The following is a 20,683-nucleotide window of genomic DNA, read 5'->3' as shown; positions in this document are numbered from 1 at the left end:
TTTATACCCCACCCTCCCCAGCCAAGGCTGGGCTCAGGGCGGCTAACAAGCAATAATAAAAACAAATTGAATGAATACAACTTAAAAACAAAATTAAAATACAACATTAAAATATTGAAACCTCATCGCAGGAGGAGAAAGGAAAAGAAAAAAGGAAGAAAGAGGGGGAGGGAATCAAATTGGCTCCAAGCCAAAGTCCAGGCGGAACAACTCTGTCTTACAGGCCCTGCGGAAAGAAATCAGATCCTGCAGGGCCCTGGTCTCATGAGACAGAGCGTTCCACCAGGCCGGGGCCAGAGTTGAAAAGGCCCTGGCTTTGGTTGAAGCTAATCTAACTTCCTTAGGGCCCGGGACCACTAGGGTGTTGCTATTTATGGACCTTGAGGCTCTCCGTGGGGCAGACCGGGAGATATGAAGATAAAAGCATAGCCTCCTCTAGAGAGAACAATTCATCCTCTCTCTCTGGGCCCCCACTTTGGCCAGTAAGGCGACTTAAGCCAAATTAAAGGTTTTCAGGCAAGATGGCCCTTGCCCCTTTCTCTCTGGGCCTCTGCAAGTAACTGAGTGGGCAGGCGGCAGGTGTCAATACTGCTCTCCCTCCCGCCTTCGCTGCTCGTGCAGCCCACCATTTTAGGGCCCAGGGTCCCAAACTTCATAATATCTCAGAGGGAGGGAGAAGAGCGAGGCAACTGCCTCTTCTCCCCTTTCTCACTACCCCTGCTTGCTCTCTGGCCCATCGTCACCTTTGGGCAGCAACAGGGAACAGCAGAAGCCAATGGGCCCCAGGCAGAAATATACTTGAGCTGAGCCATGGGTTTCAGCAGGTACCTGACTACGCTGACCCCAGCGCTAACTCCATAGACGTTTAGAACACATATCAGAGCTGGGTAGAAAGACAGATCTTCTCAAATGCAAAGGGATTGTTGTTTCACTGCCAGATGGCTGTTCTTTCATGAACCTGTGGGGGAAACTAAGCATGGTGAACACCAAGCTCCTTTTCATCTCAACTGACTCCTTGCAAAGAGAGTGTGTAGGTAACAGAGACATTGAGGACATCATTGCAGTATGGAAAAGAACTGAGTGATCGTCTACAGGCCGTGTCTTCAACCTTACCTTATCTCCAGGACTTCCAGAGTTTCCTGTCCTGCCTGGTCTTCCACTAAGCCCAGGCTCTCCCTTGAAGGAAATAAAACCAGACACAAAACAGAATTGTGAAGCTAAATATGACTCACTATTTTAAATTCAATCGTCCAGTTTTTAAATTATAATCTGTAAACATGTGCATAATTTTAATCTGCCCAAGAGTGAAGGCACCAGCCTTGATCAAGAGCTCAAGAACTTTCAGAGGAACAACAGTAGACCCCAAACTGGAAGGAACCAATGTTCAGTAATCAGCTGGTGATGAGAGAATTTCTTCCTAGTCCTGTTCACAAGTATGCTGGGAAATCTAGATTCTGGGCTTATCCACATTTACCTTTTGCCCCACTCTTTCAGGCATAAGTCTCTGCTTAAAAGCCCCATGTCTGAGCATTTCTGTTTTGCCCCAGAACTTTCCCCACAAAAATGCACTCTTCAGTGTTCCATCAGAGAAAACACAAATTCACATTTCCCACAAACTGCCATTTGCTCTGGTTAAGCTTTAAAGAGCAGGGAAAGCTCAGGTTGTGGAGTTGGGACTTGGACACAGAGCTTTAAAGTGTGGCCATCTACCTGGAAACAGCAGAGGAAAGGGAAGTGTATGCAAGCCCCCCTGGTTGATCATTCTTGATAACTTGGCTCTAATCCCTTATGTACGATGGTGACCAGTGTGTATACAGGACCTCAAGACCTGCCACCTTAGAGAATCAGTGTGGTATAGTGGTTATCACAAAAGTGGACAGAAGAACACCCATTTTTGCAGAATGAGTATATTGGTCCTCCAGCAGTTCATTTTATTTGAGAGATACAGTGTTAAATGTCCCTCCAAAATGGGACAGTAATTGAAGCATGTGTGTTACAGTTCCCTTCCATGCAACACTATATAAGCTACTCTGAGCCACTTCCTTGGCATTAACCAACCAGACCAAAGTTTGTGGTAGTTGTGATTATTTGGGTATTTGGATGACACAGAATGTCAACCATGTAGAGTGGGAGGTTATCTTACTACCAATTTTTTTATCCCTCTTTGTCACAAACCCTCCAAAGAAACACACGTCTAGAATCTATTAATCTTCACTAAAGTATGGAAAATATCCTGTGAGGGGAAAGTGTGAAGATTTGGGGACTAGGTGTGACTGTCTCAAGTCATCTTCACGGCTTTATTTATTTATTTATTATTTCATAAAATTTACATACCGCTTAGTTGTAAAAAAAAACCCTCAATGCAGTTTACAAAAGAGGGAGTAAAATCAAGAAAAAATACAACCCTACTTTAAAATATACACAAGTTAAAATATTAAAACAGATCAAAATTACCTCAACTTTTTAAGCAGCTGAGTAAAAAGGTAAAGGTACCCCTGCCCGTACAGGCCAGTCTTGACAGACTCTAGGGTTGTGCGCTCATCTCACTCTATAGGCCGGGAGCCAGCGCTGTCCGCAGACACTTCCGGGTCACGTGGCCAGCGTGACAAGCTGCATCTGGCGAGCCAGAGCCGCACACGGAAACGCCGTTTACCTTCCCGCTAGTAAGCGGTCCCTATTTATCTACTTGCACCCAGGGGTGCTTTCGAACTGCTAGGTTGGCAGGCGCTGGGACCGAGCAGCGGGAGCGCACCCCGCCGCGGGGATTCGAACCGCCGACCTTTCGATCGGCAAGCCCTAGGCGCTGAGGCTTTTAACCATAGCGCCACCCGCGTCCCCAAGCAGCTGAGTAGGCTTGTCTAAACAGGAATGTTTTAAGCGGGTGCTGAAAAGAGCACAGGGAAGGCACCTGCCTGATCTCACCAGACAGGGGGTTCCAAAGTGCAGGAACTCATGGTAACCAACATTTTCCTTTTTTGCTTCACTGCAAGTCTCAGTGCCTTCTTGAAAAGGTGTTGCTAGGAAAACGTGAAGCCTTAATACAACATAAACTTTGCTACAATAAGATTGCTTTTCAACACCATGATGTTGATCACACTTCTTTTGCACACACACAAAAAAGCAGATAAAGGGTGAATGATCATTTTAGGCAATCAAAGTCGCCCTAGCAAAGCAACAGCCAGGAACAGTGCAACTCACTAGGCCTCTTCCCCAAGCGTTGTTCTGCAAGTGTGGTGAAATGTTCATGTTCAATTTCCACCTGACTTTCAGCATAGAACAGTTCCCTGACCTAAACAGATAGCTATACTGCTCCAAGCCATAAAAAAAAAAAAACAGATTATTATTCACCTTTCTTCCTTTGGGTCCATAAGGACCTAGATCCCCTTTTGGCCCAGGAGGTCCTTGTAAGCCCTGTTTGAAACCAAGTTGCAATCAGTGTATGTGGGAAACAAAGATAAATCACATATGTTAACATGTTGCAATGATCCTCATCAAGGGTGGGGCCTGATTTTTCCCTGGGATCCAACTGTCTCCCTCAGGTACGTGTTTGGCCACAGCCTCCTTCAATCTCCCAGCCCTGCATTTCAAACTTTCCCATGTTGCAGTTCCCATGTTCTCCTCCACTAGTGAGATTCTGCTGCTCACACTGACTCTAGGAATGCACCTATATCCAATCCAATCCAAATATTTATTATGGTCATAGTCTAGCATAAGGTAAAAGCACCTCCATACACAAATAAAACATGCTAGATAGGCAATAAGGCAAGTGCAGAATTAGAGGGTGCACATACTCATTCTCTCAGTTGCAGTAGACCAGCATAAGATAAAAACACACAAAACATGTCCCTCTATCTAAAAGCCTGCATCCACTATTGCAGACTCAGATCTCTGCTGCTACAAGCCTAGTGTGATCTAGTATGTTGAACCTACGTACATCAAATCCTGGGGATCCTTTGCATCCTGGTAACCCGTGAAATCCTTGTTCACCCTGTAAGGAAAGAAAAGTTCTCCAGATTGATAACCTGCCATTGTTGTTGCTTCTTCCTGTGATCAGCAGCATGCAATAGGCTACTATATAGCATTCACAGAAAGTGAAATTATCCAAAGAAACTAAATCAGTGAGCTTTTTGAAAGTAATAATAATGGAAGCAACTGGCTTTGATACATGGCAAACAGTTCTTCAGACTTAGCCAGCCCCACCTGCTCTGCAAACAGTGGACTCCCACTCCTGGTCTGGAAAGTGGTGTGCCCACGACATTAACCTGACTTCATATCTACCCTGAATCCATCCTGTGTTTTGATGCATTTTCCCACAAACCAGCTTCTGCCTGAACCCGGAAAAATAAGAACCCAGCCATGTTTTATGTTGGTAATGTGTACACAGCTTTAAAGGTAAAGGTACCCCTGCCCGTACGGGCCAGTCTTGACAGACTCTAGGGTTGTGCACCCATCTCACTCAAGAGCCCGGGGGCCAGCGCTGTCCGGAGACACTTCCGGGTCACGTGGCCAGCATGACATTGCTGCTCTGGCGAGCCAGAGCCGCACACGGAAACGCCGTTTACCTTCCCGCTAGTAAGCGGTCCCTATTTTATCTACTTGCACCCGGGGGTGCTTTCGAACTGCTAGGTTGGCAGGAGCTGGGACCGAACAACAGGAGCGCACCCCCCGCGGGGATTCGAACCGCCGACCTGACGATCGGCAAGCCCTAGGCGCTGAGGCTTTTACCCACAGCGCCACCCGCGTCCCGTACACAGCTTTAATGCAGTCTAAAAAGATCTGAGTTGCTCATTCCAGCATTCCAACTTAAGCATTTGGTGATTTCCCCTCTGAGCGCTTGGATGCTCATCACAATGGCTATTCCTTCTGCATCTCTGTTCTTCTTACCATTACACATTTAGTGGTGATTTTCTTGGAATGTGCCTTTTCAGGCCCTGCTGCAAATATTTTTCATGCACATTTGCTCTGACTTACATACGTTTCTTTGTTAGGAAAAACATAGAGATTGTGCCCTGTGCATGAAAATATTAACCATACCTTCTTGCCATCTAAACCATCGATGCCACGCCTGCCTTTCTCCCCCTGAAAGGAGAAAAAAATGTCGAAAATGTAAAAACAATGTTTGTAGTCTCCAGCATAACTTTCCAAGTAGCATCCACTCCCCCCCCCCAAACCCCCCAATACATACCTTGGCTCCTTTTGCACCTCTTGAGCCCTGTGGATGAGAAGAAGATTTAGTTCGTGGTACCAGCTACTGAAATGTGCCTCACTGATCACCTAACCAACCAGGGGGCAATGTATATTTATTATTATTTTCATTTGTATCCCATCAAGGAACTCAAGGTAGCAAACATGGTGTTGCCAGGTGGCTTTTCATTCTGGCATTGATCAGATCCAAACCTGCTTAAATCCAGCAAGGCACCTTTATCATGTGTCCTCAGACCACAGTCTAGGAATTCCCTCACTAACTGTGGAGAGATTGTTCTCTCGTTAAAAAAAAGATGGGTAAGTGGAAACTTACAAAATATTTCAGTTCCCATCCATCACCACTGACATATCTATAACCAACAAAAGCATAATTTAACTGTTTTGGCACTGACAAAAAGCAAAACAACCCCAAATTGCTACTTATAATTGGATGCCCATGGCCAGGGCTTTATACTGTGCTGTATACTGTGCTAACTATTTTGTGGTATTTTGGTCCTAGTAAAAACTGAACAGGTAAGAGCTCCAGGTAAGGGTTGTTTAAATGGCCAGGGCACAGACGGGAGAGAAGCCCTTCTGTTCCATCAGCTCCGCCCCCTGGCCAGCATGCATCCGAGCCTGCACATCCATTCGTCAATCTTGGGTGCAGGCTAGGATCTGGCTCCTGATAGGCAGCGCGGGCTTTCACTGGCTCCGCCCATCAGGACAGGAGGCCAATCCTGGGATTCCTCTCCGGGTCCTTGACACCAGCAACACTGTGGCACCATGAGGGTGAGTGGACTTGCTGGACCATTTTGGATTTTTTATATTGTTATTGAGCAGACTCTTTGCCTTCTGTAGGGTTACACTGTTAATCAATGGCACACTCACCTTGTCACCTCGGGTACCTTTTTCTCCCTAAAGAGGACAAGGGGGAAAACACATTACAAAATGAAGAAACGAGACAAAATTTAACTATAGAAAGTCAAATTAAGCAACCCGTTAACCAACATTATACCTTCATGCCTTGGTAACCAATGGGTCCTGGGTCTCCTTGCTTCCCCTAGAATAAAGTAATAATAAGAAAAGTCACAAACCACTTTGCACAAAGTAATCAGACACCTGCTGTCATATGCACTAGTATCTGAAGATTTTTAGGCAAAAGCAATTTTATTATAATGGGAAGATTGTACATGAAAGATTGTACATTAATAACATTCTATAACTTTTAATGTATGTCATTGTGGGTGAAGACAAGCAGCCATTCTAAGGGTTCATCCCACCATTTTCGCCTGGGAAAACCCAACCTTTGCTGCTGAATTTGAAGCAAACATCAGTTGGGTTTTTGCAGATTGACATTTGCTCCAGTTCAGCACTAGAACAGGGTTTCCCAGGGAAACCAGCGGTGCAAAGGCAAAAACCACTTGGATTCATCCCTAGAAAGCATGGGGCAAGTGGAAAGGCACCCAGCCCCATGATCTCTAGGCACGGAAGAAGCGGAATGTAAAAGAGCCCCAACTGTGGTGAAAGTATGTCGCAACACACATTCTTTGCTCAGAAAATGAAGGCCCAGGGATATAGAAAGGAGGCATTCAAACTGCCTTTAGAATCCTGTCTTCACTTGTTGACTCCCAGTGTATTTAATTTACTGTTTAAATACATAAAACTGTTTGTACCCCACTTTCGATCCACAAGGTGATTAGCTACAAAGGAAACTAAAAGAAAAGCAACACTCATTACATACAGTCAGTGGCGTGGCATGGGTTGTCAGCACCCGGGGCAAGGCAAGTAATTTGCGCCCCCTAACCCGTGAATTTGCGCCCCCTAACCCGTGGATTTGCGCCCCCTAACCTGTGGATTTGCCCTAACCCCAGATGTTGCGCCCGGTGCAGCCGGCCCCCCCTGCACCCCCCACGCTACGCCACTGCATACAGTCCAAACAACTGAGTGAATAAAAATGCCAACAGTAAAAGGTAAAGGTAAAGGTACCCCTGCCCGTACGGGCCAGTCTTGACAGACTCTAGGGTTGTGCGCCCATCTCACTCAAGAGGCCGGGGGCCAGCGCTGTCCGGAGACACTTCCGGGTCACGTGGCCAGCGGGACCAAGCTGCATCTGGCGATCCAGCGCAGCACACGGAAACGCCGTTTACCTTCCCGCTAGAAGCGGTCCCTATTTATCTACTTGCACCCGGGGGTGCTTTCGAACTGCTAGGTTGGCAGGCGCTGGGACCGAACGACGGGAGCGCACCCCGCCGCGGGGATTCGAACTGCCGACCTTTCGATCGGCAAGCCCTAGGCGCTGAGGCTTTTACCCACAGCGCCACCCGTGTCCCATGCCAACAGTAGTCTGGCTTATAAAACCAGCAGTCAGCCAACTCTAAAAGCTTTGTGAAAGAGAACTCCTTTGCCTGGGTTGCTTCTCCCTTCGTGGATGAGAAGGGGAAGCTCTTGTGGGTTTGCAGCTCTGACCATGCCCCGAACCCTCTATCTGGTTAACTGGCTGGTGGAAATTTAATTAGTTTTCTGGACAGCCAGGGAAGGCATTCAATCTCCCCACTAAACTCAGAATGAAAACTCAAGGAAAAAACCCCTAACTAACGAGTGCACGAAAACGAAACCAAAGGAAAAATTCTAAATGAATGAAGTGCTGTTTCCTGATCTTCCAAACGAAAAACAAACAATATGAGTAACCATCCCTTTGGAGATGTGGGAGAAACTCGCCACCTCCCAGACTAAAAGTACCCAGGTTTGGTTTGGTTTTTTAAAGAGGAGGGAACAAGGAACATATATACAGTGGTACCTCGCAAGACGAATGCCTCGCAAGACAAAAAACTCGCTAGACGAAAGGGTTTTTTGTTTTTTGAGCTGCTTCGCAAGACGATTTTCCCTATAGGCTTGCTTCGCAAGATGGAAACGTCTTGCAAGTTTGTTTCCTTTTTCTTAACACCGTTAATACAGTTGCGACTTGACTTCGAGGAGCAACTCATAGAACGCGGTGTGGTAGCCTTTTTTGAGGGTTTTAAAGACTTTGGTGATTTTTGAAGCTTTTCCAAAACTTTCCCGACACCGTGCTTCGCAAGACGAAAAAAATCGCAAGATGACAAAACTCGCGGAACGAATTAATTTTGTCTTGCGAGGCACCACTGTATATATATATACACACTCCACCCTGTTAGCAAATTATATCCCAAAGAGGACTGAATAACCCTGCCTTGTTTGTACTATGAAAGAGGTGGATCCCGAAAGGCAGGCAACAAATAAATAAATCTGAGGGTAGAATATGTTACTGTTGGCTTCTTGGCCAACACCTGGCAAAAAAGAGATGAAAGTTAAAGGGCTTGAACTATAGGGGTGGGGTGACTCAATGTAGCCTAAGCCTGGTTGAGGCATCTTGCTAATTTTACTAAACGGGCAGAGAAACCCTCATGAGGGCCAGGGAGCAGCAGAGGGGAAGATCCACCAATGGCTCTCAAGTCTGGCTGTCTCATGCTGGGCCCCACTCAAGGTGAGGTTCTGGGTTGAGGCTTCCGGATCCGATTGCCTTAATGGAGTAGCTCCCACGGCAACCGGAGATCATTGGCAAAGGGATAAACAAAGATGACTGAGGGTAATTAGCTGTGTAAACTCCCCCCAGGGTCAGGGGAAATCGCTTCACTCACGGACCGTCAGTATCACCACCCACAATGATTCTGTGGAGCAGTCTTCCCCTCTTGGGATATCTAGCATGCTGGGCTTAGTGCTCCCTTTGATGTACAGAGGGACACCACCTCTGGCACATCCTTCTCTGCCCTTCGTGTAGAGTTTATATACTGAGATAGCTATGTCCCTGGAAGCTATGTCCCTAAGCTCACTGGAAGGACAGATCCTGAAGCTGAGGCTCCAGTACTTTGGCCACCTCATGAGAAGAGAAGACTCCCTGGAGAAGACACTGATGCTGGGAAAGATGGAGGGCACAAGGAGAAGGGGGCAACAGAGGACGAGATGGTTGGATAGTGTTTTCGAGGTTACCAGCATGAGTTTGACCAAGCTGCGGGAGGTAGTGGAGGACAGAGGTGCCTGGCGTGCTCTGGTCCATGGGGTCACGAAGAGTCGGACACGACTAAACGACTAAACAACAACAACAAGCTATGTCCCACTGGTTCTCTCCATTCCACCAGGTTTCATTTATACAATATTTCAGTGCACTTCACTTCACCCTTCTTGGCTCAGAGGCTTCTAAGATTAGCATATAAACACTTGTGTACAGTCTCTCGCTTGAGGTGTCTTGGTACTTGCATTGTTATCTGCCTGGGCTCCATTCAGTGACCTTCAGAAGGGTATGCAAGGGCATTGCTACAGAAGATGCAGTGACAAATGAGGGCCTTTGATTTTTTATAAATAAATCTTCCCTTCATAATCTTGCTTCATAATTTGTGTTCTTATTTTGTATTTTTATGTTGTGAATTGCCCTGTGATCTTCAGATTTAAAAATTTAAAAAATAAATTATGGTGGTCATCTGCACAAATGTGTAAATAGCATGAATCGGCCTTCACAGCACCCAGAGAAGGTTTCTCAATAGGTTTCCCCAAACAAAGTTTTATTTTACTTGATTGTTTCCCAGTGAAATAACGGCAACTTACAGGTTCTCCAGCATCTCCTTTTTCACCAGGAAGGCCAGGTTTCCCCCTTTCTCCCTGAAACAAAACAGAGGTAAACATGAGACACAATTTTGATTTTACATTCAGTTCCATAGATTAGGATTCCTGCATTCCAGGAGGTTGGACTAGGCATAGCTGTCAACGTTTCCCTTTTTTAAAAAGGGAAATTCCCTTATTTTGAATAGAATTCCTCGCAAGAAAAGGGAAAAGTTGACAGCTACGTGGAGACCCTTGGGATACCTTCCAACTCTACAATTCTACACAAATGCATGGGGTGTGGATGGGGGAAGTGTGTATGGGGTACCAAGAATATCCTCAGACTTGTGAATGAGATGAGTTTCCTTCCAAGAGCCCATTAAATTGGTGAAGCCACCACCACGTTGTTCTTGTAAATCTGTTTGTTTGTTTTTTTAATCTGCCACACTGCAGACATTTCCAAACGGCAGCTTTAAGTAGTTGGCCCTTTGCAACACAGAAGGACGTCTAAATTACATTTAACAAGAGCATTAGACAAATGACAGACATCACCACGACATAGGTCAAGGTAAAGGGACCCCTGACCATTAGGTCCAGTCGTGGCCAACTCTGGGGTTGCGGCGCTCATCTCGCTTTATTGGCCGAGGGAGCCGGCGTGCAGCTTCCGGGTCATGTGGCCAGCATGACTAAGCCGTTTCTGGCAAACCAGAGCAGTGCATGGAAACGCAGTTTATCTTCCCGCAGGAGTGGTACCTATTTATCTACTTGCACTTTCGAACTGCTAGGTTGGCAGGAGCAGGGACTGAGCAACGGGAGCTCACCCCGTTGTGGGGATTTGAACCGCCGACCTTCTGATTGGCAAGTCCTAGGCTCTGTGGTTTAACCCACAGCGCCACCCGCGTCATAGCATTTATTAATTAAAGTATTTGGGGCATTCCCACCACATGTGGAGGTATGTCTCCTCCTCCTCTTTCCCCCCAATGTCTGGGACAATAGTGTTTCATACAGAATGTAAATGAACTGTGAAAAAGACTATGAATTGAAAGTGGATATGTTATATGTACATTTCCTTACTTATTTGCTTGCTTTGTATCACAAAAAAATCTTCAGTAAAAACAAATTTTAAAAAACACCCTTTGAAATTTATGCTGTGCTCTTTGGTTCTTCTGCAAGCTCACATGTACACCTGCCACCCCTTGTACTTTGGACAAGGGAAGCATATGAAATAGGACCCCTAAGAAAGCTCTCATCACATTGGTAAGTTCTTATGGGAGAAGACAGCTCTTATTTCTTAAAGTATTCTGGGTCGATCCCACTTAGAGCTCTGGCGATTCAAGTCATCCCGTTAAATATTGCCTGGAAGCAAACCAGAAGACAGTTAAGCTACTGCAAAATTGGGACCGCATTCTGCACACAGCTTGCACCAGGCAGCCCTCAGGTAGATGCATTTGGAACCAAGTGGTGTTTCTAATTACTTTTCAAGGAGCTCATTTCGGTGGACTAATCCAGATGTGAATAAGGCAAGAATCACTGTGGCTAAGTAATTTCTTTCCAGGAAAAGTTGCAGCTGGCAAATCTAAGCTTTTAAAGCGCACTCCAGCTATCAGTGCCGCCTGCACATCCCAGTGTGGCACTAGATCCAGCAGCACCTTTAAGCTCATTCAGGATCAAATCCTGGCTGGCTTCTATTTTCCCACTTACTCACCTGGCATTGACCAGCAGTAGACAAAGACGGTTGTGTCACTGGCTGAAAAACTGGAAGGGTGGAATACCTTGCAAATGTCACATGTTTTCGCCACTGTCAGTCTCCTTGTCCCACCCACTCCCCACAGTGGCAGAGTATTCCTCAAAACTTGTTAGATTTTCCACATTCAGCCTTATAGGTGTGACAAATTGAGTAAAATACCAACCTCATATCCTGGATCCCCTAATGGTCCCGGGGGGCCTCGAGCAGGCTGCAAAAAGAACAGTGAAGAGTTAGTGATCTGAGCAGAGAAATGGGACCATTTTGACATTAAATATGATTTATATTACTAGATAGACACTCACCTGGCATTCATATGAGCAGCACTGCCAAGAAAGAGAAAGTATACCATTAGAGGAAGAGCAAAGGACTCACTGGGAAACCAATTTCACAGAACACGCACTCTTTCTCTACTAATCTAGCAGAAAAACCATTTATTCATGTTTATGCAGTGAACTACAGTTTAACATATCCCCCAAGGTTTGCTTTGGTCAGCTCTAGGGGGAGTTAGAGATGTGCCATAGGCTTCCATGTGATAGATGGCAAACTAATCTACTGAGTACCAAGATTGGTAAACTGAAGCAAAAGACCACACTAAAAACCCCTGCAAAGTGACTATACACCAAAATGTTGGCAAATCTGAAACAAATGTCACTTTAAATGGAATAAAAGGGCCTATTTGCATGTGACTTTTCCCTGCAAAGCATGCAATGCATTTGCATGTGACAACTGCACATGAGTCTATTTTGCTCCTTGAATAATGCAATCCGTCCTTTAGGCTTTTCTCCTCAAAACCCTTCCATACTGACAAGCAGCCTCAGCTTGGACCAAGGGTTCCTCTCCATTATGCTCCAGTTGGTGGGTACTTTGGGGTGGAAAGGGATGACCAGATGCCTGTCTGGAAGCAGAATCTTTGTGAGCAGATGGTCATCTATAACTTCCACCTACACAGGAATCTCATGTTATCACTCTCCACGATTGCCCCAAAATGCAGGGAAGTAGAGAGGAGACAAAGCTTTAGGTTGTTTCAGCCACCATATAATTAGCTTTTAAGAAGCTAATGTACAGGCCCAGTAAAGTGTTTCTGCTTGGCATGAAATGCTAAGCCAAACTCTGACTCATGATTCTGTGAGCAAAATAATTTCCTTTTTCTGACACACAGGCAACGGAAAAAGAGAATCCTGGGTCTCAGGTTTACATTTGCCCTGCAAGCCGAAGTTCTACTGGAGAATAAGTGATGGAAACATACAGGGAAATTGTAAAAGTCGGAAACTATTCCTTGGTGGAAAAACAGCTTACCTCTTGCTCCACTGTCTCTGTCTGAAATAAACAAACAACAAAGAAGTCACGTGAGGCACAAGATGGTTCAATGTATTTGACTCGGAACAAACAGAGAGGGAAGACAGATACCCACAATTCTAGCAGTGATTTTGTCAATTGTGTTGTCAATATCACGTGCTGGACGTCCAGTTGCTGTGAAATTCTCACGATAGGAATGGTCTGTGGCAATCACACCGAGCCGAGATTCCTAGGACAAAAATGAGAAGAAATGAGAAACTGGGAGATTTGGAAGGGCTGCTACTTTCTCACTCAATTCTGGTCATCGGATGGCAGTGCAATGAAGAAATTCACTACAGAAAGCTAGGAGATAACTGTAGTCACATGAAGCTTACAATGCAATCACAATCTCTAAAAGTCGTTCTCTAAGAGTAGGCTGGTTATAGCTACCTACAAACTATACAGGGGAGCTGGCTGGGCAGGCACCATTGGAAGGACCCAAGAGCCAGAAATGCTGGATGAAGGCTGTCTAGGCACCATGTGCCAACCCTATCTATAGTCAAGAGTCTTGCTTTCATGACATAAACTGCAGGAATACTGCGGACAAAATGGACATTTAATATAACGCATTTTAACTGAATTATTTTCTCTTGGATGTGGGCAAAGTTTGTTGAAACCAATTCTTTACTTTTTGGCAAAATAATTTACAGGGAAACTGGAGGAATTTATTAATGGGAGGGGGCACTTGAGCATGTCCACTGAAGCTGATTGTAAACAAAATTATGACGGTAATGTTTGGCAGGCGCTGCAATCTGATAAGGGTGATGTGGAGCTCTTTGAGAAAATTATGTTCCTTCAGGGAGCCAGATTTCAACCTTGAGGTTAGCTCAAACAAACTTCAAATCATAGTTGAGACGAAGAGCATTTTCTAGGACTATCTATTAGAAAGGTTTTGACTCACTCTTCTTCCAGATCTGGACATACTGAGACTTTACTCATGGTTTCCTAACCCAAAGAGACTGGTTGATCGCTACCAATGCACAAAGTGGTTGTTCAAGACTTGATACTTGTCCATAACTTCTTAGTAGTAGTTGCTGGTTTTGACTCACAAAACCTGTGGGGTAAACCTTGCGTAGCTGTCACTTTTTCCTCGCCTGCGTTACACCGTGATTTCTAGAGCAGGCAAAAATAACCTCTAATAAAAGCCTTTTCACACATACAAATTGGTGGAGAGAGGAAAGGGGCGTGGAATTGTGGACTTAACTTTCTTCCTCTTCTTAGCCCTGGCATCAGAGGCAGAACAGAATAATTTCAGGTGGAAAAATCAAAACTAGAGACTGAACTGTTAGAACCCAATTCTAAGAATTTATCAAGAATGTATAACTTGTTGCTGAAATGGAATACACAGGACGAAACGGTGAAATCAGCTATGATTAAATGGGCACAAGATATTGGCCATGACATTATGTTTGCTGACTGGGAACAGTTATGGACCACCGGTGTTAAGTTTACGGCATGTAATGCCTTAAGAGAAAACATAATGAAAATGATTTACAGGTGGTACATGACCCCAGTCAAGCTTGCAAAAATTTACCATTTGCCCGATAACAAATGTTGGAAATGTAAAGAGAATGAAGGTACCTTTTATCACCTTTGGTGGACATGCCCGAAGATTAAGGCTTTCTGGGAAATGATTTACAATGAAATGAAAAAGGTACTTAAAAGTACTTTCCTTAAAAAACCAGAGGCCTTTCTCTTGGGTATTGTCGGCCAATTGGTGTTAAAGAGAGATAGAACTTTTTTTATGTATGCTACAACAGCAGCAAGAATACTTATCGCAAAGTATTGGAAGACACAAGATCTACCCACTCTGGAAGAATGGCAGATGAAAGTGATGGACTATATGACACTGGCCGAGATGACAGGCAGAATCCGTGACCAAGGAAAAGAGACGGTGGAAGAAGAATGGAGAAAATTTAAAAGTTATCTTAAGGACTATTATAAACTTGATGAATGTTAGAGTGTTATGGTTTTCAAGAACAAAGGGATACAGTGATATAAGGTCAGACTATAGAGACAACTAAGGACAGAGGTTGGAAAGTAACAATTGGGAGTTGCTATAAAACTATGGACATTGGGATGCAGAAAGGAGGGGGTATGGGGGAGTCTCAGAAAAGAGGTTTATGAAAAACATTATGAAATTATACGTGTTGGTATGTCTTTTTAAGTGTTTGTTTGTTTTTAAAATTTTGTAAAACCAATAAAAATTCTTTAAAAAAAAGAAGAAGAACAGAATAATTTCTGGAAATACTGTATTTCCATGGAGATCTAGCAATGCCTCAGAGATTATTAAAATCCAAGGTTTAGAGAGAGGCCTTTCACCTATCTTCCAGGTCATGGTAGGGATGTTGTGAGCCAAATGATCAACCAGATCTGCTAAGTAATATCCTGTTTCTGCTTTGATTCTCTCTATTTGTGGGCAGCAATTGCTCTAATAGCATCCGCGTGTGTGCATTTCATACCAGATGGTCTGGAGATATGGCAATGGAGAACACTTTGATCCCCAGATGTTTCGCTTCAGCTGCAGCATCTTCCAATCCGCCACAGGGCTCTTTGTAGCCTTCCAAGGGGTGTCCATCTGTCACCACAATCAGGTATTTATTTTCATTCTTATGAGATCCTCTGCAGGGGGAAGAAATCAAACCCACTAGTGCCGCCATACTGTCTCTATAATATGAGAACTCCAAAGCATCAGTCCTAAACCCTTGCACTGGCATAGCCACCTGCTGTACCAATTGCAATGTCTAATTACACAAAGATATATAGGTTTGCATTTGCCGATGAACCCTACTCAACCAGCAATATGCTAGAAACGTAACTAAACACATTATCATAGAATTGTAGAGTTGGAAGGGACCCCAAGGGTCATGTAGTCCAACCCCCTGCAAGGCAAGAACCTCAACTCAGGACTCAGCTACATTAGTCAAAAAACAGCAATTTGAATGTGTTATAAACATGCAACACCAGATGGCACCAGAGAGCAAAAAAAAAAAAAAATCTAAGTGCTTTTCCATAGCCCTTTTTTTCTTTTGTTATAACAATTTAATTTCTGACTTATTTATAGCAACTCCCCCCGGTGTGTAGATCCACCCTCATTCTCAACCTCCAAAGAAGGAGAGTCCACAACCTCCCTGAGGAGACTGTTCCACTGTCAAACAGTTTTTCCATATATTTATTCAGAATCTCCTTTCTTGTCATTTTAAACCATTGGTTCAGGTCCCACCCTCCAGAGCAGGAGAAAACAAGCTTGCTCCTTCTTCCATGTGACAGCCCTTGAGATATTTGAAGATGGATCTCTTATCTCCTCTCAGTCTCCTCTTTTCCAGGCTAAACATACCCAAAGCACATTTGCTCACACAGGCATTTGGGGGAGGTCTGTAAATGAGGTCTCACTATTTTTGACACTGTGACTGAACTGTTTTTATTGATTTGATGCAATTTGTAATGATGTTTAAATTAAATACCTTATGGTTTTGTTATGTGCATTCAACACCCTACAGTATGAGGGGTAAATGTAAATAATGAAGGAAATAAACAAGCAATAATAAATCTAACTACGAATATTGTGATCAGAAAGTGCAAATTCTATGACTTAAATAAACTCTTCAAAGTAAATAAGGAATACATTTTGTTCTGGTATCAAACTGACAGTTTTTTTTGTTAGAGGGGAAAGAAATCTACCCACACAGGTCCTCTCAGAGTCCAGAGAGGCCCTGGCCACTTTCAACATTTGAAACCCCTACTCATAATGAAAATTGAAAATGATGAGTGAACTCAATACAAGTCCTCCCATTCAGCAACCAAAAGCTGCTTCTTTCCCTGCTTCCACGTCAGACGAAGAAAGACACATGATCCTCATGACAGAAAGTCTGAGAACTAAACGCACAGACTGAATGGAGAGAGCTGCGCAGTGGAAATGCCTCAGATTCCTGCCTAGTTAGGCTGTGTTCCTTACCCCAAGTACCTGGGAGTAAACTCTACCCAGAACTTAATTCTGAGTAGACAAGGTTAGGAATGCACTTTCAAGAGGGTTGCCAGACCCCCAGGACTAACCTGAAGTCTCCAGGTTTGCCTGACATGCTCCAATCACCCCAGGTGACAAAGGGAGGGCTAGACTCTCCAGTGGGTGAGAGCACCTTAAATTATATGGGGTCTAAGTGGTGGGATAATATCTATGGCGGGGGACGTGTCCTGCTCTTTCTGGGGTAGTTGACCCACCTTTGGTCCCCATCATGCACTGAGTTCTCACCTGTGGCTCCTAAAAGCTGTCCGTCTGGGACAGTGGCCGTCCCCCAATAACAGCTTCCCCTGACCAGCTAAACCAGGTAAGGGCAGCCGATGGGCCTCAAACCCTCAGTGCATTAGGGACTTGTCTATCCCCTGCCTGTGAAAGAGGCTCTGGCAGACTGAGCAGATGAGACCAACAAAAACAGGAGCAACCATTTTGGAACAATTCCTGTTGTGCCTTTATGCATCTTTGTGGGGAGCGGGGGCAGAAAGTCGTGGCCATTTTGGTTTGTCAATGCAAATCATTGCGAGGATTGAAACTTTGGTCCCCCCCCCTCCCAGCATGGCTTTGGATTCGAGGTCATAGGTAAGGGTCCCCCAAAGGAATCCAAAGCAAATACAGGCCTTGAAGCCTTGGCGGGGGCCTCACTTATCCCCCTCCCCTTTTTCAAAAGGTCTTTGAGGCAATGAGGGGAAGGGAGTGGGAAAATTGGCCTGCGTTGCTGTTCCCCTCCTCTTCAAAAGGCCTTCTGGGCAACAAAATATGCTGACCCCCCCCCCCAAACATCCTCAAAAAAGAAGAGAAGAGAAGAGAAGAGAAGAGAAGAGAAGAGAAGAGAAGAGAGCAAGGGGTAGATATATCTGACTCCGACCCCAAGCCAGCACTTTGATTCACAGAGTGCCCCCCCACGCCCCGCCACAGAGTCCTTAGTAAAGAAGAGTGAAGGGGTTTACGCCACAGCCAATGTATAGGAAGAGACGCCTTGAACCAAGTCATAAACATTTTAAACTCTTTAATACAATCAAAGCTATATCACTTAACCCCCAAAATGTATGCTACCAAACCGCATCTCTTAGAGCAGCTTAACTTTGCAGTTCCAAGCTGTCACATGTTGGTCCAATGTGCATAAATACAACTTGTGGAACTTATCAAATGCCAACGAATTAATGAGCCCCCCTTTGAACTTGAGGACCAAGCCAAATGTCCCTTGCCGCCCTCTGACCAGCCCTGTGTGTACACACACACACACACACTTGTGTGACAGCTGCTTCCCCATGGTGCAATAAATTTACTGAAGTGCTTCTTATTAAACTAGCATTTTGTTGGGATGGAGGATACTGATTTGATGGGAAAGAGCCTTGTCGCTGCGTGTCTGCTCTCTCACACACACCCCGCTGCAAAGGGTCAGGTTGAGAGCAGTACATGTGAAAAGGATCTAGGAGTCTTGGTTGACCACAAACTTGACATGAGCCAACAGTGTGACGCGGCAGCTAAAAAAGCCAATGCAATTCTGGGCTGCATCAATAGGAGTATAGCATCTAGATCAAGGGAAGTAATAGTGCCACTGTATTCTGCTCTGGTCAGACCTCACCTGGAGTACTGTGTCCAGTTCTGGGCACCACAGTTCAAGAAGGACACTGACAAACTGGAACGTGTCCAGAGGAGGGCAACCAAAATGGTCAAAGGCCTGGAAACGATGCCTTATGAGGAACGACTAAGGGAGCTGGGCATGTTTAGCCTGGAGAAGAGGAGGTTAAGGGGTGATATGATAGCCATGTTCAAATATATTAAAGGATGTCATATAGAGGAGGGAGAAAGGTTGTTTTCTGCTGCTCCAGAGAAGCGGACACGGAGCAATGGATCCAAACTACAAGAAAGACGATTCCACCTAAACATTAGGAAGAACTTCCTGACAGTAAGAGCTGTTCGACAGTGGAATTTGCTGCCAAGGAGTGTGGTGGAGTCTCCTTCTTTGGAGGTCTTTAAGCAGAGGCTTGACAACCATATGTCAGGAGTGCTCTGATGGTGTTTCCTGCTTGGCAGGGGGTTGGACTCGATGGCCCTTGTGGTCTATTCCAACTCTATGATTCTATGATTCTAGGTTACTGTGAGCTCTTGATGTAAAGGGCAAAACACCTGCCACTGCCCCACCTCCTCCTTCCCCAACCCAAACAACTATGGGAAAGGGGATGGAGACAGCAAAGTCTCAGAGAGCCAAGGCAGAGCATGCTCATCCCAGTCTACCAGCCCAAAAGCCCCTGGGCGAAAATGATACTGTTTGCAGCATTTCCCAATGCTTGGCAGAACCCCACCCTAAAAAGAAAACGCCCCCTGTCAGGGCTCTGCAAAGTTCTGCTGCTTGGATTTGGGCAGGGACAGAGCAGCTGGTTTGGCTCACCAAAGAACATACCTTTGGGGGATGGGGAAGGACATGTTAGGGGACCATCTCAGAGCCTTAATCCAGAGGGGACCCTTTTCGGGCCAGGTTGTCTTGGTGCTGTTCACACGCGTTCAAGCTGGGTAGTTGCTCTTGGGCGTAGCCCTGGTCAAACGTGCATGATAGCGTGTGCATTTGTGCCTGTGTGTGCATGTCAAGTGTGTGGGAAATTGCATCAATAAGAAAGAGCAGAAAGTCTGAAGAGCAAACTAGTACAGTCCCACAAAAGCACACATCTGAAACAAAGCTCCTGTTTCCAAGGGTTTCTCCACACGGCAACAAATTTGGTTTCAAATTCTGCACCAAAATCCAAACGATTTATCACAGGATTCAATATTTTTGCCTAGTGAAATTGTTAGGTGTATATGGATGGGCTGCTGTGGCATCAGGGACCAGCTGCCAAGCCACCAATACTACAGTCCACTGGAAAGGGCTAGAAAAGCTGCCCAGGTACCCCGTCTTCCTCCCACTTTTCCCTTCCTCCGTTGACGGAATGAGAAAATTAGCGTTCCCACTTACCCGATGAGCAGCTCTTCAATCCCTCTCTTGATGGCACAGTCTGTGTAGGTGCCTTTGCCAATGGAAACCACGGAGGAGACCCTGTTCTTCAGGTCTGCTCTCCCTGCAGGCATCCGGCTGAGCTCCTTGATCAGCTGCACTTCATCACTGTAATGCAAGGCTCCCGCATTCCACACAAGATTCCGGTCACACCGATAGTATCTATAAAGAAAGAGAACCACTTCCTTAGCTTTGGTGCCCCTTGCATATTTTTTATTTCTGTCTGTTTATAATGTACAAATAGACATACGTCACAATGTACATCTGTGAAAGCTCCCCACAGCATCCTGTACCAGCTGGTCCGGCCCACCCATGAGGTGGACTGAGGCAGCCTCCTACTGCCACCAGAGAAGCAAGGAGGAGTGGAAGTGGCTTGCAGATCCACTCCAAGATCTTGCAGGGGAACAGCACCTTCCCATTTCGCCTCAGGTGGCAAAACCAGATGGGCTGCCCCTGTGTGCCAGGGTGCCTTGGGAGCAGGATGGATGAATGGTGTCTGCTGTTGCTCTCCTTCCTTCCTTCCTTCCTTCCTTCCTTCCTTCCTTCCTTCCTTCCTTCCTTCCTTCCTGTTGTTGTTGACTCACATACCAGAAATGACAGTCTGCATGTCTCTTGCCATGAGGCACATAAGACTGCCACTTGCAGGTGTGGGGTTGGGGTTGTTTGAATTTATATGCCGCTCTATACCCGGACATCTCAGGGTGGTTCACAGAATAAAATCAAAATATAAAACCACAAAATACATAATCAAAATAAAAACAACAACCCAATAACGCCCCTGACACCTCAAGGATACTGCTGT

The 20,683-nt window shown here is 45.3% G+C and overlaps 1 protein-coding gene across 1 annotated transcript in view; it reads right to left on the bottom strand.

Annotated features, from left to right (window-relative positions):
- The window catches only part of COL6A1 (collagen type VI alpha 1 chain), a 53,106-nt gene that overhangs the window by 27,001 nt on the left and 5,422 nt on the right, over positions 1–20,683 (bottom strand). Inside the window, exons 3-16 of the mRNA XM_028703169.2 lie at positions 19,843–20,043; positions 15,340–15,499; positions 12,954–13,067; positions 12,839–12,859; positions 11,845–11,865; positions 11,706–11,750; positions 9,802–9,855; positions 6,200–6,244; positions 6,073–6,099; positions 5,186–5,212; positions 5,035–5,079; positions 3,935–3,988; positions 3,349–3,411; positions 1,114–1,176 (exon numbers count right to left, since the gene is read on the bottom strand). Of these exons, the coding sequence (XP_028559002.2) occupies positions 1,114–1,176; positions 3,349–3,411; positions 3,935–3,988; positions 5,035–5,079; positions 5,186–5,212; positions 6,073–6,099; positions 6,200–6,244; positions 9,802–9,855; positions 11,706–11,750; positions 11,845–11,865; positions 12,839–12,859; positions 12,954–13,067; positions 15,340–15,499; positions 19,843–20,043 (940 nt within the window). The remainder of the gene's footprint in view (positions 1–1,113; positions 1,177–3,348; positions 3,412–3,934; positions 3,989–5,034; positions 5,080–5,185; positions 5,213–6,072; positions 6,100–6,199; positions 6,245–9,801; positions 9,856–11,705; positions 11,751–11,844; positions 11,866–12,838; positions 12,860–12,953; positions 13,068–15,339; positions 15,500–19,842; positions 20,044–20,683) is intronic.

This window comes from Podarcis muralis, chromosome 1, assembly GCF_964188315.1.
Source record: "Podarcis muralis chromosome 1, rPodMur119.hap1.1, whole genome shotgun sequence".
Lineage (NCBI taxonomy): Eukaryota > Metazoa > Chordata > Lepidosauria > Squamata > Lacertidae > Podarcis > Podarcis muralis.
This window is presented reverse-complemented; position numbering and strand designations above follow the sequence as displayed.